The 26541-nt window shown below is 46.6% G+C and overlaps 1 protein-coding gene across 5 annotated transcripts in view; it reads left to right on the top strand.

The window, feature by feature from the left end:
* The window catches only part of TPK1 (thiamin pyrophosphokinase 1), a 57652-nt gene that overhangs the window by 17333 nt on the left and 13778 nt on the right, over positions 1-26541 (top strand). For all 5 annotated transcript variants that reach the window (XM_085893462.1, XM_085893458.1, XM_085893460.1 and 2 more), the window contains 2 exons: positions 10311-10380; positions 25888-25960. In XM_085893462.1, the coding sequence (XP_085749588.1) occupies positions 10311-10380; positions 25888-25960 (143 nt within the window). The remainder of the gene's footprint in view (positions 1-10310; positions 10381-25887; positions 25961-26541) is intronic.

The following is a 26541-nucleotide window of genomic DNA, read 5'->3' as shown; positions in this document are numbered from 1 at the left end:
AAGAAAGACTCGTTAATGGATAATTGGCTACGGTGAGTCAACACCGTCTGCCCGGTTGCATTGTACGTCATGCTCACTCGGCCTCATTTACCTATGACATGCGGCTCCTCGTTGGCGTGACGTTTGGTGGATTTGGACTTTCAATTCACACGGTATTGTGGATTGAAGACACCGAGGCAATGGACCATTGCGGTCATGTTGATATTCTTAGTCTGACTCTTACCAGGCAACCGGAGTGACTGACGACTGTTACGATACGTACGATGTATTTGTAATGTACTGTATATAGACGAGAAAATATTGAGATTTCTTACTTGTGCAGAGGCATTTTCGAGAACAATTTGTCAAACAGCCTTTTCTGAAGGATTGGAATTTGTTGAATCCATTTCTACAACATGACAAACTGAATTTGGCCTTTGTTTCCCATGCCAACCAGAAAACTAACATGGCTGCCAGGAAGATGGAAAATCAAAGGTTTCTTCATAAATAGCTGGTATTTAAAAAAAAACAGTCCAACTGTAAGAACTCAAGTAAACAAACTTTTTGATTAAAAAGAAAAACATCAAAGTGTGTCTGGGCTTTGTTTATCTTTGGGCGGTGTTTGTATCCAGACTGTGTTTATCTCCGGACGTGTCCGGACGGTGTTTGTCTCTCGTCCGTGTTTATAGTATGACCGGTATAAAATGGATTTCAGACATTATTTTGCTTCCATCTTCACTGTTATTCTATGCAGAATAATTTTGATGAAACGGTGTGAATCGTGATTTATGCTCCACCACACGTCTGCCTTCCATTCCTCTCATCTCAAGCTGCCTTCCTTCTCCCGACACATCCTCGCTTCCACACCCCCCTCGCTCCCACACCCATCCTTGCTCCCTTTCCACCTCCTCTCTCTCTCTCCCCCACTCCTCTCTCCCTCATCCCTCTTAGTATTCCCATCAGCGAAGCGACTGGTGGTATTTGCTAGAAGTTAATATTTAGTCACTATAGTTTGATATAATGCAAAATTTCATCTCAAGAGCACTTAATTGTGACACACTCGTGGAACCATTACAAACACTCCCTTTCATGTGTGATTTCTGTTGCAAAATGCTGAAACCTCAGACATTGATGTGACCTCATAATGGAAGCCGCATGTATCCTGAAAAGGGATAGGCCAATGACCTTGGAATTATATGTGCTGTGAAGAAAGCACAAATGACAAACTGTTTGAATGTACTGAAACGGTTAACGACACGTTGTCATCAGCAGCACATGAGAGAATTACACTCGGAGATCCAGAGAACAGAAGAGCAATTGAAAGGGTCCATGCCACTTTTGCTTCAGAACCACATCATGAAATCGTCCACCATGGATCGTGTTGTGCAACGTTGCCAAGCAAAGTCCACATTTCCAGGCTTGAGAAGTCACACGAGAGTTAAACGAGCAAGGCGAGTTCAAGTGACCAGACTGCACGTCCAAGCAGACCCTCCACGCTGCTGCGAAGTAACGTACATGCTGTCAAATGGGAAACATGGATGTTTTTCCAAAGAACAAATGCTAAAGAAGAACTTAAATCTGTCACAGCATTCAATGTGAGCAACACTATTTTTGGAGGCTTCCAAGTATGATCCAGTTGCTCATTTTCACTTTTCAGCTGTTAACGATCTCATTGCACCCGAGGCCAAATCTCATAACTCATGCTACCACAAGTTTCGGAGGAAGAGATCAAAAACAGAGAAGTGTGTTCAGGAAACTGGTTATCGTCATGATATGGCTTGCTGATGAGATGAAAGAAACTGCAAAGGAAGCACGAGTACTTGAGCTTTCAGAGGTGTGGAACCGATGTTGTGACTTGGCAAAAATTGCAGAAGTTGAAATACTCCTATCTTCCATCAACAGAAGAAGTACAGTTCGTTCAAAATCAAACTTGAGGAACTGATCAGTGACATCCACGACTGCGTCCCCCTACCAGCTGTAAAGGAAACCGTTGCTCGTTCCAGTTGAGTTTGGAAACGTACCGTTTTAACATTACTGCGTGAAGAACATTCCACAGACGCGGATCAGTTACAAACTCCATCCTTGTGTGTGTGTGTGTGTGTGTGTGTGTGTGTGTGTGTGTGTGTGTGTGTGTGTGTGTGTGTGTGTGTGTGTGTGTGTGTGTGTGTGTGTGTGTGTGTGTGTGTGTGTGTGTGACATCCCATTTGAATGTGACAAACTAAGGTTTTGCAATTGTGAATTCGCAGTAAGGTCAAAGTTCATTGTTAAACCTCTCTGGTTCATCTAAATGTCGAAATCGGTTTGAATATTGGGATTCCTATCACACGAGGTTTGTGGTCATTTCTCAAGTCGATGAGTTAGTGGTTTGGTTTATTTACTTTTTTTCACTATTGACATGAATGTATAATGTTATCCATCTCTGTACAGTACAGAGAGGGACTATTCTCTGTGCAGAGCGCCCGTGCTGCCGAAGCAGTCTCATGGGATATTGGGCACAATCCTGGATGGGTCGCCGCTCCGGCGCAGGATACCCGAATGGCTCAATAATCCCAGCAAGCTGCTACTCATTTTGCCGACCTCGGAAGGACGACAGGCTGAGTCAACCCCACCTGGTATTGATTCAATGGCCGAGCAGGATTTGAACTCGGGACCCGAGGATACCAGGCCCACCAACCGGCATGTATTATGTTATCAGGGTTTGTAAAAAGCTCGGAGCGTTACGACCACGCGCTATTAGACTGAACTGGAGCGTATTGTTCATTTGAAAGTGAGTTTTGTACTTTCACTTTCATACATTTGGAAATGTTTAATGAACCACACATCAAGCACCTCTGCAGCTTCACATTAAAAATCTTAAAAGTCAATAATGTGTGTCAAATTGATTCTTTAGGAAAAGCTTGGAAAATTGTAAACCCAATATTTTGTCTGCACTGTCGTTAACGACCTTGAACATGCCTTTGGTCGGTTGAAAGTGCCGGAGGCCGATGGTTGGCGTGTGGAACAATAAGCATGTAACCCAAAGCTGACGAATCTCGTGGCTGTATTGTTAACTCGTCAGTGTGACCTCGTTTCAAAAACTTTCATTTGTTCCGATTAGAGAAAGCAATTGTTTGCACGTGTTTGCAGAAGAAACCGCACGTGCTGGACTTTGTTTCTAAGTTTTTCGTCTAAGTCTAAGTTTATGCTTTGTTTCTAAGTTTTTCGATCAACTTTAATGTGGACACAACGAAGGACGATTTAAATGGGGTTACGTTGGTCTCAAATGACGCTAAATAGTTGTTGATTTCATTCTTGGTATGGAAAATATTAAATCGATTGTTTTTTGTTTGTTTGTTTCTTGTTTTGTATTTTCTGCTGTTATAAACATACAAAATGCAACATAAGAAAAATTACGAGCAGAAGTATTGTTCCACTGATTGTGCAACCCATGACCCCTTGGCACGGGCCCTACGTTTTTGCTGTTAATGAAAAGTTCTCATTGGACTCTGACACAGTTGTGACCATTATCCTGAGGGTAATGTGTCGCTGACTATAATGACCACAACCTTCATTGGATCGCACCTGACGCATCATGCGCATTAATATTGATTTGTGTAATTTAATGATTCGCTCATTGTTCTCATGGAGTAAACAATTCACCACCGGTTGGCCTTGGCAATGTACAGAGGATGGGACAGTTTACAGTTAAGGAATTGGAGTGAATAATGGAAGAATTATTCTGGCCTGCGTCGGGCTATTTGGCTTGGCGGTTCGAACCGTGGTGGAGAACCGCAATGTGAAGGTAGAGGAGAGGGAAGGAAAATGAAGGAGTACAATTTGTTTAAGAGAACTAATTTTTCATTCTCTTCTTTACTGGAAAAATTTTTTTTCTTTTTTTCGAGCAGTTGAATGCGTCGCAACGGCGACTTTCAGATCAACAGCCTTTATCTTCATTAACTGCACCTTACACATGGAGTTCAACATTTTGTTTGCAAATCAACTTGTTAAAACTTTAAAATGTTTTCTATTCATTTGCATAATTTTGTATCGTTTTGATAAACACGTTTTTTGCTTTTTTTTGATACGAGCCATACTGACCCTTCGCTTCGCTCTGAGGGTTCAAATCAAAACGGAGCATGTTGTATTTCATGGCTGTCTGAATCTCAATGAGGATGTAAAATGAAGTGAAACAAAAAGGATCTTTGATAACACGTCGCTGTTACTGCTGTCATCATGGCGGGTGTTATTAACCCGTCCTCCACGCAGTGTGTGCACGCGCACGCACGCACATAATATGTCGCATAAACATATGTGGATGTCATGTATAATATGTGTGATCACATATCGAAATGTATATCATATGTGGAAATCACGATTCATATACAGTGCCTTCAGAAAGTATTCACACCCCTTGACTTTTGTCACTTTTTTGGAGTTACAGCCTGAATTTAAAATGGATTAAATTAAATATTTTTCTCACTGATAAACACAAAATACTCCATAATGACAAAGTGAAAAGACGTTTTTAGAGATTTTTAGAAATCAATTAAAAATGAAAAGCTGAAATGTCTTGCATCAATAAGTATTTAACCCCTTTGTTATGACACTCCAAATGGAGCCCATGTACGTCCAATTTCCTTTGATAATCCTTGAGATGTCTTCAGAACTTGACTGGAGTCCACCTGTGGCCGATTCAATTGATTGGACACGATTTAGAAAGAAACACACCTTTCTATAGAAGGTCCCACAGTTGACAGTGCACGTCAGAGCAGAAACTCCACCATGAAATCCAAAGAACTGCCTGTAGAACTCCGAGATAGAACTGTGAGGAGCCAAAGCTCTGGGGAAGGGTATAAAACGATTTCTAGAGTGTTGAAAGTTCCCAAGAGCACAGTGAGCTCCATCATTCGGAAATGGAAAGAATATGGAACTACCCAGACTTCCTAGAGCTGGCCATCTGACCAAACTGAGTAACTGGGTAAAGAAGGACCTTGGTCATGGAGGTGATCAAGAACCCAATGACCACTCTGACAAATACAGAGTTCCTTTGCTTTGATGGGAGAACCTGTCAGAAGGAAAATCGTCTCTGCAGCACTTCATCTCTTTGGCCTGAATGCAAAGTGCTTCGTCTGCCAGAAACTGAGCACAGCTCATCACCATCAAACACCATCCCTACCATGAAGCATGGTGGTGGCAGCATTATCCTTTGGGGATGCTTTTCAGCAGCAGGGACTGGGAGACTTGTCAGGATAGAGGGAACAATGAATGGAGCCAAATATGGGGAAAGCTTTGAGGTGAACCTGCTTCAGAGTGCAAAAGACCTTAGACTGCAGGAAAGATTTACATTCCAACAGGACAATGATGATCCACAAAACTCCTCACTATCCACAAAATGTTCTCCCAAAATCAATGCATCCAAAGCGACAACTGCACAGAGCGACGAAATATTGGATTAGCAGAGTCTGTGAAATGCTCAACTGATTTTCGGATTCTTTTTGAAAACAGACATGAACACAATAAACCTGATTTAAGGTATCCCTAATTCACCTTGCAAGGAATTTCCAAAAAACAGGTGCGAATATAAGATGTCACACACCAAACCTAAACAGCAACAAATACAGCCCCAGCAATTGCAAAAAAAGACAAAAGAATAATACACAACAAAATACCAACAGACACTATGTATAGTGACAACTGTGAGAAAGCCAAAAGAGCAGGGAAATATAAAAAGAGTTGGACAGATTAGGCAAGTATACCGAGGCTCATTTGAATGGCTAAGAAGAGGTCAGCTAAATTGGGACGGAGAAGGAATCATTATAAATGCCCAAGACCATGGACACTGCACGAATGGCTTTAAAAAATGGCAGGACTGAGTCAATCGGACAGGTGTAGATTTCGCAAGGTAGAAACAGAAAACACGAGTAACCTCCTATCGGGATGTAAAAGTACTCGTGACAGAACAGCTCGACACACAAAGCCACAACAAGGTATGTGGAGTAATCCCTCGGCACATCTATAGAAATTTCAATATCTCAGTTCCATAAAACTCATGGAAACATGAACTAGAAGCAAACTTTGAAAACATGGACATAATGAGCACGTATGACCTCATAATCCCATCCAATGTGAACATAGAAAATAAAGCACTACAACTGGACGTAGTACTCAGATATAAAAAGGAAAAGAAGGAATTGCTAATTGAGGTTTCAGTACCCAGTGATTTTTGTCTAAATAACACAGAAATAAAGAAAACGGCCAAATATGAAGACCTCAAGAATGAAATGATATTAGATCCTGGAAGCTGAAGAAAGCAGAAATTGTTGTTGTGATAATTAAATTGGAGCAACAGGAATGATAAAGAACAACCTCACAAAGATCCTACAAACCATCCCTGGGAACATTACCTGGGAGTGTTTTTGGCAAATAATAAAAATTGAATTAAAAAAAAAATCACCCAAAAGTGCTTAAGCCTTTGTAGCTTTGTGAAAGAAAATATTAAATGACTCGTATAAAAGCCTGTCAAAAATGATGGGTTGGAATTATTTTATTTGAAATATTCAGACTGGAAGATATGATGTTTTGCAGCAAGAAAAAGTGTTATTTTAAAACTACATGTAGAAATGTGACCCAATTTTCTTTATCTACTGGGACCTTTCATTTTGAGGGTACAGCCTCGTGAGAGTGCTAAAGCCTGAAGCCTCGGTCTCAAATCAGCTGTTTTTGCACTGTATCTTCTTCATTTTTTGACATCAGGTCAGGTGTGGGAGTATGCGCCGGAGCAGCGTGTTGCTGCGTCCACTTTCAGCCGGTACTTCAGGGGCCTCTGGCCATCCCCCAGGCAGATGCCTGGCCCATCCCCATCTCCTTGAGATGCTGATCAACTTGCAGCAACCATGAGGTACGTGGTTGGCCCGTTGGCCTCCTCCACTCACGAGGCTCCCTCGCTGAGAGCATCTGGTGAGCAGGATCAGCGTCAGGAAAATGAGCCACATGTCCATAGAGCCTCAGCTGACGCTCAAGGACTATGCAGGTAACAAATCTCATTTGAGTCTCTCTCAGCAACCGCTCGTTGAACACAAAGTCTGACCACAGATAGCAATGATTCTCCGAAGAGACCTGGTACCAAAGGAATTGAGTCTCCATTTCAAATCCATGGTCACAGTCCAAGTGTCGCATCCATAGAGCGAGACTGGAAGCATCAAAGACTTAAAGACTCAGACTTTCGTCATCCTGCACAGGTATTGGCAGCGCCACTCCCCATGATCCAGTGAATCCATGACTCCCCAGGCCTGACCCAAACATCTGTTGCCCTCTGGCTCACAGCCAGCAGAGACATGAATATCATTGCCAAGGTAAGTGAATCCCTCCGTGACCTCTAACTCCTCACCACAAACAGGTGCAGACAGGACAGCAGCATCCAAGATGTCATTGAAAGCCTGGATCTCAGTTTTGACCCAGGAAACCCGTCATCCCAGTGGCTCCGACTACTCATTCAGCAGCTCGAGGGCCCCCAAAAGGATATCTAAAGTCTTCGCAAAGATGACTATCATCTGCGAAATCAAGGTCAGAGATCTTGATATTCCCAGACAATGCACCACAGCTTGATCTCTGAAAAGTGCTGGAAAGTGTGGGGGCCAGTACACACCCCTGACAAACTCCAGTAACAAGTGGAAATAAGTCAGAGATGGTACCACCATATCTCACAGCACTCTCAGTACCACAGTATAGTTCAGACATCAGATCGATCAGATTTGGTGGCACTCTACGAAGACCAAGAATCCTCCAGAGGGCATCCCGATTCACTGAGTCAAACACTTTACAGAGATCAACATAGGCTGCAAGCAGCCCCTGCTGAAACTCTCCTCTGAATTTGGTGATGACCCGAAGAGCAAGGATACGGTCAATTGTTGACGTCTTTGGTGTAAAGCCTGACTGGTGACACTGGTGACTGGTGTAAAGCTCTGGACACGTGCTCAAACAGATGGTGGCGAATCCTATCAAGAATTATCCGAACAAAGACCTTGCCCGGCACTTCGAGGAGCGTCACCCCTTGGTTGTTGCAGTCTTGGCGATCACTCTTCCCTTTCCAGAGAGGAACAATAAGGCCCCTCTTCCAGTCAGTTGGGACGATGCCAATGTTCCAAGCAGAGCGAAGAACTGCATGCAATGACACGAGTACAGCATTTACACCAGCCTTGAGAAGTTCAGCATGGATGCCACAGATCCCTGGAGCTTTACCCCATTTCAACCGGTTCACCGCGTCCTGTGTTTCCACAAACGAAGGTGGACCACAGTTGATTGGAGAGTCAGCAATCATGATTGCCACACTTCTGACATCCAACTCGACAGCTGGTGGATCAGCCTGGTACAACTGCTCAAAGTAACCGGTCCAGTGGGTCTTCACTTCGGACTCCTCTGTCAAGAGCCCACCACACTCCGCTCTAACTGCAGTATACCGAGGGATGGGCTTGGAGGAACGCAATACGCCAATTCCCCTGGAAGAAGGACGAGAAACACGACCACAGGTGATGCTCTCCACCCTCACAGATTTCTCGCACATAGGCCTCCCTGTCCACCCTTAGTGCAGGTACAGTTTCTGCCTCAGCTCCCTGAACAGCTCAGTTCTGCCATTGAGCCTGGCCCTGTGACTCTGGTCAATCGTATCCAGTGTCCCTTGAGAGACAAAGTTCTTCTTCACCCCACGGTGAGTTCCAAGACATCTACCGGCAACATCAAGGACGGTGGTCTTGAAGGTACTCCACAACTCTTCAGGATCCACCAAAGCACCCAGACCCCCCAAAATAACCACTCAGCTTGTTCGCAAACTTCTCAGCTACCCTCTCAGCCTTGAGCTTGCCAACATCCAGCCGAGGCTGGGATGGTACCATTCTCCTGGATCTAAGCTGCAAGTTCAGAGTTGCTCCAACAAAGCTGTGGTCAGTATTGAGGAACTGAGCACTCTGGTAGACCCTGCAGTTCTGGATCATCCTCTAGCGACCATCAACAAGCACATGGTCAACCTCCTTTGCCACACCGCCAGCATTGGAATACCAAGTCCAGTGTTGAGCCTGTGGGTGCTGAAACGATGAACCGGCCACCCTAAGTCCATGACTTCTCGCAAAGTCAAGGAACTTGTGCTATTCTGGTTCACAGTTTCAGACCCATGGGGAAGAATGCACGTCTCATAACCATCCCTATCAGTTCCAGTCAATGCTTTGAAATCCCCCAAGACTGGAAGAGTATCTCGCCTGGGGTACTGATCAATCACAGTCTCGAGCGTGGCATAGAAGCCGTCCTTCACGGTGAGATGACTCACCTCGGTCGGAGCAGATTCAGAGACCAGGGAAATGACACCCAAGGAGTGACTAATCCTTAGTCTCATAATACGCTCATTGACCAATGTTACCTCAATTATCATTGGAGTCAGGTTATTGGACACAGCCACAGCAACTCCTTGGGAATGGTAACCATCAGATAAACCAGACCAATAGTCGGTGTAACCACCCACCATGATCTCACCGCAATCTGGTCTCAACCTCAGAGAGTGTTGCAATACCGATGTCCAAACACCTGAGCTCAGATGACAACAGAGACAGGTGATCATCCTCTCTTAGGGATAGGACATTGCAGGTACCCACCAGAAGGGACCACCTCAGGTTAACCCAAGGAGAACGCCGTCTGGTGGACGACACCTCAGCACCACTCCGACACACTCTCCCGCAATCTGACCCAGGAATGTTACCCCGTGGTTTCCCTCCTCTCATCAAAGATTGGGGGTCCTGAAGGCTTTGCCCCAATCCCGTCATCCGGTGAGCTGCCCTGCGGAGGGGAGCTGCACAGGAGGTACTCTCACGGAGAGGGTTTTGGTGTATTTCGGTCCCCACAAAAGTTGAAATAAATCAAAATTTGATTTCTTCAAAATGCCAACAGGATTATCGGAGCTCCAGGCAATTCTGGGTACCCCCGGTAGTATCTTGTAAATCATTCTTTATCCAGTCCTACCTCTTCATTTTCATGTGTTTACCTGTTTTTTCCTCTCCCTGTATGCATTGTCTCAGAATTGCTGTCTCCATCATTCTTAGTCTGTTATGTTTAAGTGTTGCCATCAAACCTGTACATGTATAAATGATGAGGATACCTGATGAATTGCATTTTTGAAATATGATGTTTGGGCACAATGGGTAAACCGAGACATTATATGGGATTTGAACTTGGGGTACCAGTTTATGAGGTATCTGCTCAGATGGAAACACTATTTTGGCTGACTGGCATTTGGCATCTTTCAAACCCATATTTTCTTCTCACACCTTTCTCATTTCATCTTGTCCACCCCAATCCGCACCCTGTTGCAGCTGTCATTAAGGTATGTGTGGATGGAGGTGCGAACCGTCTGCACGACCTCGCAGGCAGTGAGCGAGAGCGGTGAGGCTGGCTAATCATTTCTGCCTGCACTCTGTACGTGCCTGTTAAGTCGGTTCACTGGGGCATGTTACCTGTTGGGATTTCACGGTTCTGCCCTAAATATGCTGATCAAGTGCTGCCAGCTTTAAAGATTCTCTCCTTGGTTGACAATCCGGTATCCAAGTGTTGCAAGTGGGACCCTAAATGAATTCAGAGTTGTGTGCAGGCATTGCTCCAGGCTCTATTTTCATACCCCACACTTTTGAACCGGCCAAGGCAATCGACTAAGGCGATCCGTTTGACCGAGTGCTGATGGAGAGACCTGCTTACTGTAATGTAATAGCCAATTATAAACCTATTTGTGACAATATAACGCTCCTCATTTCAGTTGTCGAAATCTGTCCTTTGAAAGGTTTTCCACACTTTGAAAAGTATTTGCCGTTAATAAAAGAGGTGCAACTGTTCACGATCTAGTAGACGGATTGAAGCGACAGAAGGAAAAGACAAAACAATTGTTTTGCTGTTAGGGTGGGAGTGGGAGTCGGGGGGATGGGAGTGGGAGGGGGAGGTGAAAGGAGTCCTACAATTTATTTATTATTTTCTACATGGTCTAGGTTCATGGAAGACCTGGGACACAGAATAGACCAGGACACACCGTAACAAAGGGAACAGCAGGAGAAAGAAAATGCCAATCGCAGGGTTGAGGGAGAGGGTAGATGGAGACGGACAAACACGGGATGCAGGTAATGATTAGGGTTCGGGGAGAACTCGAGGGATCGGTAAGATGGATACTTCAGCAAAATTTTGGGGTGGGTGGTTTTCGGGGTGTAGAAAAATATAATGGATTTGGATAAGGGACGACCTAAGATGGTGGTGAACAGCTGTCTTAAAGACCAGGAGAGAAGAATGAGATCGAGGAGAGTGTGGAAGGTGGTTCCTCAGGTAGGAAAAAAAATCAGTAGAGGTGAGCAGTGGTTCTGGACTGAGGCAGTTTCATTAGGAGGGGGTTGCTGGTGAACCGCATGTGTCTTCAAAATACTTTGGGGGGGGGGGACAGAGCACGGAGAGGGCAGAGGGTGCAAATCTGACCAGAAATGAGGCTGAAGAAGACAGTGACCACTGACCTGCTGGCGATGTGATAGGCCTCAAGACGCAGTTTCATTGTGAAATATTCCAATTATTTTGAAAGCCTTTTTTACCATGGCGTCAAGCAGGGGAGCCACACCAGAGGGGAGAGCAGTCCTTCATCAAGCTGCGGATGAAAGCCTTGTTGGTGGATAGGATTTCAGGTGTGCCAAGGAAGAACTTTACATGATGCTGGATGTCCAGTCGGCATCTGGCTTTGGAGGCCAATTTTGAAATATGGCTTGTGCAAGAGAGATCCTGGCTGAGAGCAAGAACCAAGAGTTTGAGTGACTGAACCTCTGCTAGAAGGTTGTTAAGAAAGTAATTGGGAGGGACCGGGTGGTGTGCTTGGCTTGGCTCAGGTGACATGCTTGCTCGGCTCAGGTCAGCCGCTTGCTCGGGTCAGCCGCTTGCTTATCTCAGCTCGGGTCAGCTGCTTGTTTGGGTCAGCCGCTTGCTCGGGTCAGCCGCTTGCTCGGGTCAGCTGCTTGCTTGGGTCAGCCGCTTGCTCGGGTCAGCTGCTTGCTTGGGTCAGCCTCTTGCTCATCTCGGCTCGGTTCATGCGCTTGGCTCGGCTCACACATTTGGCTCTAACATGCTTGGCTCAGTTCAGCTCGGGTCACACGTTTGCTCGACTCGCATCCTGTGCTCGGCGAATTGTGCTCTTCGCTCGGCTCAGCTCGGGTGGCACTTTTTTCTCGGTTCGTATTTGACGGGCGATGTCACAGAAGTTTTTAGTGGCTCACAGAAGATCTTTTACATTGGCAGGAATACTGTGGGAAGATACCCACTGGATTCAATCTTCCAAGCAGAAATCTGCATTAGAAGACTCACTTAAAAATGTGAGGGGGAAGTTCCTTGATAATATAATTGAATCATATCTCGCAATTATAGTGTCCTAAAATATTTCTAAGGCATCTCGATTATTTTTCTTCTTTGGTTGTCAGATGAATGCAAACCTTCCATTTGATCCTTTTTTAAATATGTTGAGCAATGTTTGGCCACTTTGTTCGGACCTGCCTGTTCCTTGTTATCCCTACGAGGAAATTTGAGTTTTTATTTATTTATTTATTTCTAATACGTTGGCGAGGCTCGTGGAGGAACAAGAGCCAAATGGAATGTGGGAAACATGAATAGCAGAGTAGAAGTGAGATGAGACGAAGGGGAAGGGGGAGAAGAACACATGGGGCGAAGAAGTTTTAATTTTAGCTCTTTTTGCTCTTATACGAGCCTCCACAATATATATATATATATATATATATATATATATATATATATATATATATATATAAATATATATATATATATATATATATATATATATATATATATATATATATATATATATATATATATATATATATATATAATATTTTTTTTTTTTTAAGTTGCACACCAGCTGAATGAAACACAGTAAGAAACGGAAGGGGAAAGCATGGATGAAACAGAAAAGGAATAAACTAGCTCACCACTAACAAAGGGAAGGGGTCAGGGGAGAAATCACATTAACTTGGTGAAAGGGTGTGCTTGGAAATTGGGTCATCTGGGGTAGAAGAGTTAAGTATGGATGGGGGATAACATGAGGTCATTGCAAACAGCTGTCTTGAAGCCCTGGAGGGAAGAATGTAACTAAACAGATTAAGGAAGTTAGCACCACAGGTGAGAGAAAAGAGGAACAAATGAGTGGAGGAGTTCTACAAGAAAAGAGTTACTAGCAGACCGTGCATGCCCTGCAGAAACTTGGGAAGGGCGAAGACAAAAGAGAGGGCAGAGGGTGCAAGATCACAAAAGGGGTTGGTAGAATACAGAGGGCACAGACCTCTCTGCCATGTGAGAGTAACAGGTATAAACACAGCTTCATCAAGGGAGATGCCATTGATTTTGAGGGCCTTTCTTTCCACGGTATCAAGAAGGGAAAGGTGTGAGGCAGGGGCGCCGGCCCAAAGGAGGGAGCAGTATTCTATCAAGCTGTGGATGAGGGCCTTGTGTGTGGAAAAGAGTACAGGTGTGCCAAGGAAGGACTTTGCACAATGGAGGATGCCCAGTCGGCAGCTAGCTTTGGAGGCCAACGTTAAATATGTTGTTTGCCCAAGAAAGATCATAGCTGAGAGTGAGGCCGAAACATTTGAGTGACAACCTTTTCAAGTGGTTTGTTTTGGAAGTAGCTGGCAGAGTTTACCAGATGGTCCTTTCGGAGAGACAGGGAGTGGGTTGAAAGTTGGGGTTGAAAGACATGTTCCAAGGGTTTGACCAGCTCTTGATTCTATCAAAGTCTACAGAGAGGGAAGAGGCTGCTGCTTACCTGTCTGCATAATGAGAAAGGATACACCAGAGGGTGAGGTCATTCAGCAAAGAAATCGGCAGGATTTTCCAGGGAATCATTGATGAAGATGAGGAATGAGACTGGGCCAAGGACACTGCCTTGCGGCACTCCAGTTTTGACAGGGAGAGCAGATGAGGGGAACTCAATCGGAGCTACACGCTGATTACAGTCGTGGAAAAGTCAGTTAACGATGAGGGGAGATGGCCTTGGATGTCATAAGCACAGAGTTTAGAGATTTGCAGTACGTTTGTGTATTGTAGTGATTTTGTCTAACTTCACATCAATGGGCAGAGGAGCTCCTTGTGAGCCAACAGCCATCCATATCTAGTGCCCAACTGTGTCTGCGGACGTCCTTCTGCAGTTGGGTTTCTGCAGTCTTCTGCAGTCTGCGGACGTCCTTCTTTCTAGGAGGTTGGTGGCAGGATTTGCACTCTGGCCACCGGAAAACACTTCATTCCGCAACATACACAAAAAATGCAAATAAAGCTTAAAAACTCACTCCTGATTGATTTAAAACTAAAAACCCACTCCGAAATGATTCCCACTGCCTCTTAAATGCAAGACCTCCCCCCCCCCCACACCATTGTTCCAGCAATTAGTTGAGTTATTAGTTGAGTAACATTTTAAGAGACCGTTTTTGTTTTTTTGTTTTTGATTAAGATTGTGTAAGATTAGGTAAAGGAAAGGATGAAGAAACCAAGCTACAGTTTTCATCGAAACTTCCTGAAACTTGGCGTATATATGTAAAAATACCATACGCAGACAGTAACCATCTCCGATTTTGAAAATTCCTCCGAGAAAAAAGTTATGACGTCAAAATATCTCCGCTAATGGAAATCGCCTAAAAAATTATCTCCGAAACTAGGCAAGCTGTTTGAATTTTGTTTGCGGGAATCAAGCCGGGCATTAGCACAGATAATTATTTATCGCAAACCTGATACATCACAATGACGTCATATTCGTTTTTATTACTTCATCATTAAGAGGACGAGGATCTTCGCTCATTCGAGCTTGTTTTCTTCACCAAGTCCTGTATTTGCAATGCTAGTGTTGGTGCTCAATGCCCTTCACTGATCAAATGAATCCCTGTCATGAAGTGGGATCCCTTCTTTGTGAAAACCCTGACATTTTGTTGCTTCAGATTATAGAAGCCACTCTATATTTTATACATGGTACTATTTTCACCTTTTTTCAAACCAGTTTCTTCTTGGCCTCTGTGGTACCGTGACAGCTCAAACATACAATGCCTTTGTTTTTATGGTGCTTAACTATCTTTATAACAGCTCAACTGTGAGTGTTGATGTGCCTGCTGCGAATGAGAATTACACCATGCAGACTTCCACTGAGCATTTGATTTTTTTTCAGCCCTCCAGTCCTGCTTTCTGTTACCATTTCAACACACACACACACACACACACACACACACACACACACACACACACACACACACACACACACACACACACACACACACACACACACACACACACACACACACACACACACACACACACACATTTTAATGCCATTTTTCTCTGCGAGAGCAGGGGTTAGCTTTGCGGGCCCCATGACAATCATGGTTCCCTTTTTGAGGCAATGTTTTTATGGCCGGATGCCCTTTCTGACGCCAACCCTTTAGTCGCCTCATATGACATGCAGGGATATACATATATATATATATATATATATATATATATATATATATATATATATGTATATATATATATTTACTATCGCTTCGATTTTATTGGTCCTGCTTTTGATATTTGCATGTGGTACATGCTTGGGAGCCTCATTGGTATGCATTGTGTCTGCGCTGTTGCTGATTATTCGCTAATATGCTGGTCCGGCAACTGAGGGGGGTGTGCAGCATTGGGATTCTCATTTGTGTACTCTTTGTGAATATCTTTATAGCTGTGGAGGAACTCTGGGAAGGGTTTGAAAAAGAAAGCCCTTACCTTGTGTAGGCCTTCTTGGTTGCTTTATGCAGCTTCTTCAGCTGGAAGAGCATGGGAGGTGTCAATTTATATTGTTACTGTTGGGGGTAGATGGAGGAATTTAATCGGAAAGTTAGGATGGAATAGAGTCGTTTGATCTGTGGACGTGTAGGAGACATGTTGATGTAATTAAGTCGGGAGACTATGAGCTTAAGTATTAGGTGTCACCACACGGGGGGTGGTGCGGTGTCAATTTGATAGGGATTAACGATATGTTCACCCAGGATGTGATTGCCCCCTCTGTGACTTTTCCCTGTTTTTTTTTGTATTATAAACCAGCAATGGACTATTACAATCGAGCTGCATGACCAAATGGGAAGAAAGCCCGCCTCCAAGGGTGACGGTGGGCAAAGTCATGCCCCCGAGGCTGATGATAGATGTGCGTGATGTGAGTGGCAGGAAGACGAGGAGGGTGTAGGAGGCAGGCGATCAGAGAGGATGGGGCAAGCAGCTTGTAGAGAGGAGGAAGGCACGAGAGTGGAGTGAGGGTCGCACGCGGTTGAGAGAGAATGTAGTGAGGAGGTGGCCTGTAAGAACAGGGCTTTACGGTTGGCTTTACTTCGATGCACGAAGAAGACTGCATGATTCACGTGTTCGTGCTGAGGTGATTTGGCTCGCATGGTGAAGCGAGACTCTGGCCATCGACTCTTGGCTGGTAGTATGAGATGGGCCTCGAAGCTTCGTGTATGTCACCAAAGGGGACGGTGCCATTCTAAGCTGCACAGGATCTCTGAGCCTTGGTGTTGAATACTGCTCACAAATTGCCTGATGTACATTTGTCCCACTACAAGAGAGCGACGGCGTCAATTTTGCATGCGTCTGCACATGCAAGAAGAAGTGCCTCGATTCCACGTTCCATAAAGACCATCTCTGGACCAAGCCATGTGCCACAATAAACAAAGGGATTTCTTTGATGTCATTTCCCCTTGTCTGTGTGTAGAGGGACCTCGATTTGAGACTTCTGGATTAATTTCCCTCACGTATTATTGTATTCTGATTATTGTTCCTTGTACATATTTATAATGTCATTAAATTCCCGTGTTTATTTTAAGTTGCTGTGTCTGTGTATTTGTTGTGGGGTTCAAGTATGTGCATCCCCCTGTGATCAGGAATCAGGAAAGAGAAAGCCTAGAAGAGAAAGTAAAAAGTGAACAGGAAAATCAGAAACAATGGAAAGAAGAAGCAAGGTTGGAGTATGTGGAGATGAGCAAGAAAAGGGATGAAATGAGTGAGGAGGAACAGAGACAGAGAGACAAAAAATGGAAAAAAAACTTTTGAGTTACTGGAATACCAAAGCAAAGAGAGGGAATTGCAAAACGAGCTGAGGACGTTGAAAGAGGAAAGAACGGAAACAGAGAATGAAACGTTGAGGAACCACACTGTACAGATCGAACAGCTGGAAGCGAAGGCCAGATTAAAGAATGAAGAACAAGAGAGACAGTGGAATAGAAAACTGAAAGAGTATGAATTTGAAACTGAACGACAAAAGGAAAAAATAGGTTGGAGTACTAGGAGAAAGTGAAGGAGCAAGGAATGAAGCAGGAAGGAGAAATCAGTCAATTAAAGGAGACAACGAGATTGGAGAAGGAAGAACGAGAGGAACAGTGGAATAGAAAACAACAAGAACATGAATTTGAGGTTAACCAATTGAAGGAAACGATGAGGTTGGAGAATGAGGGACAGGGGGTGAAAGAAATTAAAAAAGAAAGACAAGAACAATTAAAAAAAAAAGCAAGGTTGAAGTACGCAGAGTTAATGAAAGAACAACGAACGAAACAGGAAAAAGAACTAAACCAATTGAAAGAAACGATGAGATTGGAGACTGAAAAGCATGAGGAACAGTGGGAGAGAAAACAAAAACTATACGAGTTTGAAATTAACCAGCTCGAGGGGAGAGCAAAATTTGAGGACACGGAGATCAAAAAACTCCGGAAAGAGAACGAACAGCTCAAAAAGCTCCGAGAGGAAGAACGACTCAAATGGAAAGGAAAATGGAACCAGGAAGAAACAGAAATAAGGAACAAGGAGAGAGAATGTATAGAGACACGGGAGGTAGAAAAAATAGAGAGACTGCACGATAAAGACGGGGTTAAAGGAACAGAGCACATACACACGGAGTTAGTGGAGGATAATGGGGGGGGGGGGAGCTGGCAGACTGTTTAGGGACCCGGTGCCAGCAGCTGGATAGCCTCCTTCGGGAACGGAGGGAGACGCTATGCTCCCTTGAGGCGGATCACGACCAGGCGGGTCGGTCATGCCGAGCGAGGTTGAAGGGGCGAGTGCTGTGGACGAGTGCACCGAGAGCTTGGGGGGTATGGAGGCCCCAGAAACCCTTGGGGTGGCACAAATCCCCGGTGTGGTTACGAGTGTGGTCCGGGTGTGTGTGGTGTCGAGGTGTGTGTTTACAAGTGTGGCGAAATGTGTGCTGCAGCACACACATAGCGTGGGTGCAAGGGCGTGTGTGAGAGCGACCGGGTGGGTGACAGAGACCCCGTGTATGGATGAGACCCCAGGTATGAGTGACACCCCGTGTGGGAGTGAAACCCCGTGTGTGAGTGGTGTGGTTGCGAGTGTGCCGGAGTCCGTGCCTCCCAGCACACCATGTGTGAGTGGAACCACGTTTGCGAGGGAGGTGGCATGCGTGAGTGAGCAGCTGAGTGTGAGAGGGACAGCGTGTGTGAGGTCGCTGTATGAAAGGGAGATTACGGTGGAAATGCGGGAGCATGCAGCTGCATCTCCCGGTGTGAGTGGAATGGAATGGTGTCTGAGTGTCGTGACACGCAAGTGTGCGTGGATCGAGTGGTGATGGAGACGGCGACAGATAATGTACAGGGGCCGAGTAGCGGCCGTAGCTATATTGGGGACCGCGCCGGGTTTACCCAGCAGCAAGCGCGAGGTTCGGGCTGTGCTGCGCTCAAGGCCGCCACGTGCGCGCTTGCGGGGGTGAAGCCCGGTCCGGAAACGCCAGTGGTGGATGTTGCCGATCCCGCGGACGGACAAAAGGTAGGCTGAATTACGGATTTGGACCGGACGGGTTCTCCGCACGAGCTTGTGTTAAGCTCCAATAGGCAGAGCACATGTGTTCGCGTGAGGAACCCCTCGAAACGCGAGGCTTGTTTTGTTTTTTTGATGTGCAGGAGCGCAGGTTGCGAGTTGCCGCGCTGGTGCTGCGCGATGAAAAAAAGAAAGTTGAGCAAAGCAGGCCTCTCTTTCGGGTGAACAGGATTCCCTGGGCAGGAGGTGAGAAACCCCCCTGCCTGGGCACAGGACACCACTAGTTAGGGGGAAGGGTTAGTGTTAGTTAGACCGGCTTCATGGGGCAGGGGTAAGTCCTCATGGAGCCCGTGGAATGGATTAGGGAGAGGGATTGTAGCCAGATTTAGGAGGGGAAAATGGATGGGATTATTAGAAGACAGTGACAGACTGTGGATGTGTAGTGGGGACGTAGCTGAGCTACGTAGTGTTAAAAGGAACGTGCTGTAGTGTAAGGGACGACGTGGGAGCACGAGGTAGTTAGGGGATTTAGTGAGAAGGATGGCAGAGATCAGCGATGTGTGAGTTGAGAATTGATGGATTGAAACATGTTGAGTGAGTGAGGCCAGCGGGTCTGTATGTATGTATGGAGCGAATGTGGAATGCATGGTGCGATGAGTGATTGGGGGGAGGAGTGACTCCCGCCCAAGGGACCCCGGGGTCAGTGTAGAGTGAGTTAGCTGGGTTAGTTAAATTGACAAAATGGAAGTCGTTTTGTTGTTGGTGGGGAAGTAGGCTCGAAACCCGTTTGGAGGGGTGCAGGAGCCCTGTTGACGGGCTGGAAGCGTGGCTGCGAAAGGTGAGTATCGCTGAGTGGGTATCCCGGGCACCGGGCTAGTCGGCCGCGGTAGGCCAAGGGCCCATGGAGGGCTGGGATAACGTCGTGGGTACGGGTGACCCGCTGATGCGGGGCCCGGGGCGCCATAAGCCGCATGGGCACGGGCGACCCTCAGAAAGGGGCCTGGGGCGCCAGCCTGCCACGTGAGCGTTTCTGGGGAGTCGCCAGAGAGGCCACTCCCCGGTGTTTAGGGAGCTGGTAGGCTCAGAGGCAGTGTAGTGCCCGGGGGTGCTATAGCTGGAGAATCGGCAGAGGGTAGTGCCTGCCAAGGGAGCCACGCGTCCCAGCCACAAAACTGTGTGAGGGCACGGGCGGAAAATTGGGGGGCAAGGCCCGAAATTTGCGAGGACACCAACACAGGCGACGGGAATCCTGGTTGTTAGAACCAATAGTTTAAGCGAGAGGCGCTTGTTGAAAGCCTTGAGGTAGTTCAAAATTAAAATGGATAGGGTAGATAGGAAGTGTACCCCTCCGCACCATCCATCCTTTCGCTCTCGTTGTGGGCCGCTGGACCCACTTTGGGTAAAGATCGCTGAACTCCGAGGAGGCCATCCTGAGGCTTGCGTTGGGCCTCGACACAGGATGCTAGCTCTCCCTTATTCCCCTCCAGGAAGGGAACGTCGGGGTGGGAGTAGGCCCGGTGACACGATAGGTTAGCCGAACAAAGACGATAAAAGGGGGTTAGGGGACGATTTATAGAAGGGAAGTGAAAATAAAAATAAAAACAAAAAGATAAGTTGGGACTAAATTAGGTTTTGACAAATTGAGGGGGTGGGTATGGACAGAGACCGGCAAAGGCAATAGGTTGGGAGGGAGACAGTAGGTAGGTCCGAGCCGGCCTTACGAGTGGCCAGCACCACTGCACTCCCTCCACCAACCTCCATCTCAAGGCAAGGTGCCGGCCAACTTCATCTGCTGGCTGTGCTACTACAAGGCCTGTGCCAGCCACTTCCTCTGCTGGCAGTTACTGCAAGGCCTGTGCCGGTCATTTAATCTTTCGGTTGCGTTTGCTACAAGGCCTGTGCCAGCCATTTCATCTGCCGGCTGTGTTTGCTACAGCGGCCTTGTCATACCATGCCTTGCCTGCCTGCCTGCCTTTGCCATCCATGCCTACTGCCCATGTCCACCAGCCCCGTTCTGTTTTGCATTCCCCCCCCCCTTTTTGTTCATTACCATGTGCGCCAGGATCACCGCGCAAATTTGCAAGGACTGCCCTGTTGGCAGCTGCAACACGGGACTGCACTGGCGGCCCGTGCACCGTTTTGTTCACCGAGTTCATTTCAAGGGGGAGGTCTTGGACTGCGAGTGAGCAGCCGGCCACATTCCCCACGCCTGCATTTCATGAGCCAGAGACTGTGGGTGAGCAGCCTGGCTCCCTGCAAGCTTTTCTCTTTGCAGAGTCCATCGATCCTGGGCCATGGTTTCGTGTAAGATTTGTAAGGTTAAGTTGTTAAGTTGTGTATTGTATATGAGTGCGCCCCCGGCATGTGTGTCTTAGTGCTGGCAATTTATTTAAGTCGTCCATATGAGTGGGTTTGTTTAGTTAGTTACTCAGCCCGTAGGTTATTTATTTTGGGGACACGAATACACTGAATGTCGCACTCAGGGATCCGAAGGTAAGACTTATTAGGAGAGAACTACACATGATGGCACACAAATTCGATGACTCGGGACGAGTCTGTAAAAAGGGGAGGGGGTAGTGTTACGGCTGTGGAAATTTGCAATGCACCAGAAAGGTCCTCAGGTTAGATATATCGATAAGTTCATGTGTAGTTAGTCCACACCCGTTGTTTAGAGGGAATATGTGTGATTCATCCGGGCTGCTACGCTTTGAGTTAGCCATTTTTCTTTCTCTATCGTTATTTTGGACCAATAATCCCCCAACAACTCAAACACCGCCACCTTCGCCTCTTTTCATCCACAACTGCACCCCGCAAACATCGCTTCACCGCTATTCTCAAACGATGCCCTCCAACAACCAAAACACCACAGCAAACCCCCCACCACCTTCGCCTTTCTCCTTCCACAACCATCAACCACACCACCTGCCAACACCAAACGTCGTGCTGCCCAGGGCCCGTTCGGTGATTCTTGCCGAACGCGTCGAGCTGCGAGTACAAATGGATGCCTTTGCAAGAGGGAAATCGGATCAGGAGAGGCTCACGCCCCTTTCTGCCCGATCAATGGCTAAACGTCGGGTGGTGTGGCCCTGCCCCCAAGCGCAATGCATGTGGACCCCTTTTAGGAGGGAAATCGGATCAGGAGAGGCTCACGCCTCTTTTTGCCCGACCAATGGCTAGGCGTCGGGTGGCGTGGCCCTGCCTCCAAGCGCGTTTTGATCCGCGAATTAGCATACACGCTCCTCCCCCGGTCTATAAAGACGCGAGCACAAGGCGACTTGCGTGTTGGGTTGTGCTGAGCTGTGCGGTGCTGTGCTGGCTGGGCTGGTCGAGTGAAGACGAAGGTCGTCGTTGAGGTTGTCGTTGCTGGGTCGAGGGACGAGTCGCGGAGTGAAGCAGGGACGCGGAAGAGTGCTCAGGGGCGAGAGTTCGCCAGAGTCGGTCCGGTCCCAAGGCCCCGCTAGCGGGATGGAGCGTCCACCATTCTCTCTCTCCACCCCGAGCATCAACAATTTCCCCCATCTGCGCTGAGATAGCGCCGGTAACCCCGTCCATTCCCCACCCCAACCGTGGTGTCGACCGACCAACATGTGCCTGCGCAACGCATGCCGAAAGGAGCTCACCGACCACGCCAGGGGCACGGAGTCAGGCACGTTACGCTGACATTGCGGCTAGCCCGCCATCGCGCCACGAGGGCGTGGGTAAGACCCCTTCGGTCTCGTGGACCTGGCCGCTCACCCAGGTCCCACGTACATTTGGTCCACGGACCTGTCTGCACCCTTGCCTATGAGGGTGGCTTGTATTTGCTTTTTGTGTAAATGTGTGTGTGGCGCCAGTCTTTTAAATAAACCTAAATAAGTGCTTGTACATTGCTTTATTCGGTTGTAGCTCTGCGTTGCTTTCATTGCTTTGACTGTTATATGTGCATTCTTACTGTATGGCTTTGAATACGTGCTTGCCTTGTGTGTGTGTGAAATAAAAGTGCTTGTCAAATTGTTTCCCGTTTCGTTGCGTCCTTTCCTTCGGTTGAAAGTTCCATCTTGCATCACGTAAGGGATTGGTAGTGGGTTTCGACACCCAATAATAATCTGAACCGTCGAGGTCGGCGATAACTCCGCTCGGTTATCCCCTTAGCACGGAACGAGCCGCTTAAGTGGTTCGTGTCCGGAGTTGACCTGCGGCGTGGTACAACTCCTCGGTACGCTATCCGCGCGGGTACTTAGGTATATCGACATTCGGCGATTCACCATATCTCGCGCGGGTAGAATGCGGACTGGGTTGTGGTGAGGTTAAACCCCCACCTGTGGCGAGCTCCTTGGCGGTAGTTCCAAGAGGGTCACGACTGAATTGTCCGTTCCGGTGGGCGACGCGTCGCGATTCGAGTTACGTGGCCGATCGCACGCTGGGCGGGTGAAATTCGTAACAATATGTATGTATGTATCTGTATATATGTATTGTTACGGCTGTGGAAATTCGCAGAGCACCATATAGGTCCTTAGTTCAGTTATGCCGATAAGTCTGTGTTCAGAGAGATTTCCCCACCGTTGTCTAATGGGAATTATTCTGTGATCTTTGAGTTAGCCGTTTTTCTTTTACTTTCGTTATTTTGGACCAACCGTTCACAACCAACAGCGCTCTCACAACCGCCTTCACACAACCACATCCTCCACAACCACCCTCACACAACCACCTTCTCCACAACGCCAACCACAGCCACCATCTCCCAAACCGCATCTCCCCCAATACCCAACAACGGAACAACATCGCTTCACCTTCAACTCCGCGGGCGCTGCCATCTTTGCGCCGGCTACGGCGAGATCGCTGCAAACAAACGCGGTGGTTTCCTTGTTCCTCGCGACGGTGATTCCTACCACGTCCGCTCTCCCTTCAGCGTCGATGATTCCTACCACGTCCGCTCGTCCCAAACCTCGCCTCGGAATTTGGATCAGGAGAGCGAGAGGGGCGGAGCCAGTGGGGGTCAGAGGTGAAAGTGCAGAGATCAGATCTCGCCTCACGAACCCTATAAAAGGCACGCAGAGCGCCAGTTCAGGCAGTCGAGTCGATCCGGGTCTGGAGCGGTGTGAGGAGCGGAGTTCGAGCCCAGTGGAGGGCAGTGGAAGTCCGGGTTCGCCGAGGAGACGGAGCGGGAAGCACAGCAGGCCGGCCGTGCCACGCATAACGGCGCGTTCGTGTGGGACGTGGAGAGGTTGCCAGCCAGCAGCGAACGGTCCGAGGTGATCGGGCTTCGGGACAGTCCGAGCAGCACGAGGGACGGACGGGCTCTTAAAGAGAGCATCAACTCTGAAAGAGCATAAGGCCCGTTCGTTCCTCTGAGGGGTTGCCGGCTGGGCCCGAATCACCAGGCCTTCAGACGAGGCCTGGGCCGGACCGCGGTCACAACAGCTGCCGTAGGGACGGGACGTTGCGGGTCGCCCCAGCTAGGTGAAGGTAACCAGCGCGGCCTCGCGGTGCCTCTGCGGTCTACACGGCTCCGTGCAATAAAGACCCAAAGAGGTCCAGTTTACCCCTCGTCTTTCCTGGGGTTTTTCCTTGCTTTTGAGTGAATGTTGTGGCGCCATGTCTGCAAGTAGAACTGTCTAAGTGACTGTACATAATAGATAGATGGTAGTAGCTCTTTTTTTTGCATTACTTTTGTTGGTTGTATACTTGTGTGCATGTTCGGCCTTGTATAATTGCATACCTGCATGACTGCATCATTGTTTACGTGTGCTTTGTAATAAATGTGCTTGTTCAAATGTTAACCCGTTCGTTGCGTCCTCTTCCCTTAATTGAGCTGCCATCTTGCACTCGGAATATAGTTGGTTTTTTGGTTTTTAAATAGCCGGTAAAGTGATCGGGTCCAACGGGACTGCGCGATAATACCCTGCTCGGTTATCCCAAAAGGAAGCGAGCTGCTTAAGCGGCTCGTTTCCAAGCGGTCCCGTTGAGGTACAATCTCTCGGTAATCTACCCGCGCGATTCATTAGGGATATCGACAATTCAGCGATTGACCCTGTAGCGTGCGAGTAGAGTATGGACAAGGTTGTGGTGTGCTTAAAAACACACCCGTGGCTGGTTTTCGCCATTGATCCGGAAAGCCGCGACTGGATTGTCCGTTCGGTGGGCGAAGTGGCCGCTATTGGTATATAATATTGGTATATGTATATAATTGTATTTTTTTTTGTCTGTCCATCAATAAAAACGGCCCCACTGATAGTAACCACATCATATTGCATACTGTTGGAATCCTCTTGGCAAATGGAAATGCAAGAAAACATTTTCAAATCTTCAGGCTGGGGGGAAGACCCCATTTCTCTTTTCGTAAATGTGTGTTGTTTAGCACCACCCGGTGGAAGGCAGCACAGTACTACAAGTCATCTTCTTATCTATATTGCCATGCTCACCATTCAGGCACCCAACAACCAGACTCAAAATGTTGTCGATCCAGAGGCACAGCATTCGTCATTATTGTGTGGTATTGCCTTATTGTATCATATTATTGCATGTTTTGCCTGCTATTTTATATGAAATATTGTATGTATTGTATTAATCGCTACATTATTATTAGCTCACCTGGACTTTAGTCCGGTGAGGTAATGCAATCGAGCAGTGTCTGTACATGAGTCAGTCAGTTAGTCAGTCAGTGAGTCTGTAAGCACTTCAGTCATTATCGCTTGAACCAAACACTTGATTTTGATGAAACTTGGCCACAAGCTACATATCTGATGCCGAATGAAGGTTCATTGACCGCATCAAAATCTGCACTCATTAAGGGGGCCTAACGGGGAAAGGGGGGGGGTGTTTATGGTATATATATTGTTATTATTATTATTATTATTATTATTATAAATAGTGTTGCCTGCCAAATGAGAGATGATGAATTCATTGGGATTATACATACTCTTTTTCTTAACTCTAAATTCCTTCTGCACAAAGGGCAGGTACCTCTGCTCATATTGATTTAAAGTTTGAGTTTCATTATAATGGTAATTTTGTCTTTCATTCAAATCAAAGTACAACATAAAAGTCCTCTTGATCATTACTGATATTGGATTATGGAGTTTGTCATTGTATTCAATTTGTCATTTTTAGGTTCATTCCAGACTTTATCAGTGGTGATCTTGACTCTGCCTTCCCCACAGTCCTTGAGTTTTACAAGAATAAGGTGAGGATGTCATTAATTTACAAGCAATCTCCAGTTTGTGATCGCTTCTCAAGGTTTTTCTAAAAATGTAGTCATCGGTCGTTTATTGTGTTCCGTGTTCGAGACGGTCAGAAAAAGTTTTTGAGTATTTGAGGACAAATTGAGTTTTGCTCGAAGAGTGAACCCTGAAGGTCGAAACAATCTTCTGTTTCAGGTTACGTGTCCTGATATAACATCGATCATGTAAATCATTTAAACATTCTGTGCATTGGTAATGATTAGTTAACATGAACTTTGCATTGATTCTGTGCGTTGGTAATTAGTGATTCGTTAACATGAACCTGGCGTTGATTAAGTGGTTTGGTAATTAATGATTAGTTAGTTCCATGTGTTGGTAATTGGTGATTATGTAACACAAATCTTGTGTTGATTCTGTGCGTTTATAATTCGGAATTAGTTAATGTGAACATTGCGTTGATTTCATGCGTTGGTAATTAGTGATTCGTTAACATGAACCTGGTGTTGATTAAGTGGTTTGGTAATTAATGTTTCGTTAGTTCCATGTGTTGGTAATTGGTGATTATGTAACACAAACCTTGTTG

This window comes from Eptatretus burgeri, chromosome 8 (assembly GCF_056783735.1).
Source record: "Eptatretus burgeri isolate ZD-2024b chromosome 8, Ebu_testis_v1, whole genome shotgun sequence".
NCBI classification, from domain to species: Eukaryota; Metazoa; Chordata; class Myxini; order Myxiniformes; family Myxinidae; genus Eptatretus; species Eptatretus burgeri.
Note: the sequence above shows the minus strand (reverse complement) of the source record. Positions and strands in the feature narration are given on the sequence as shown.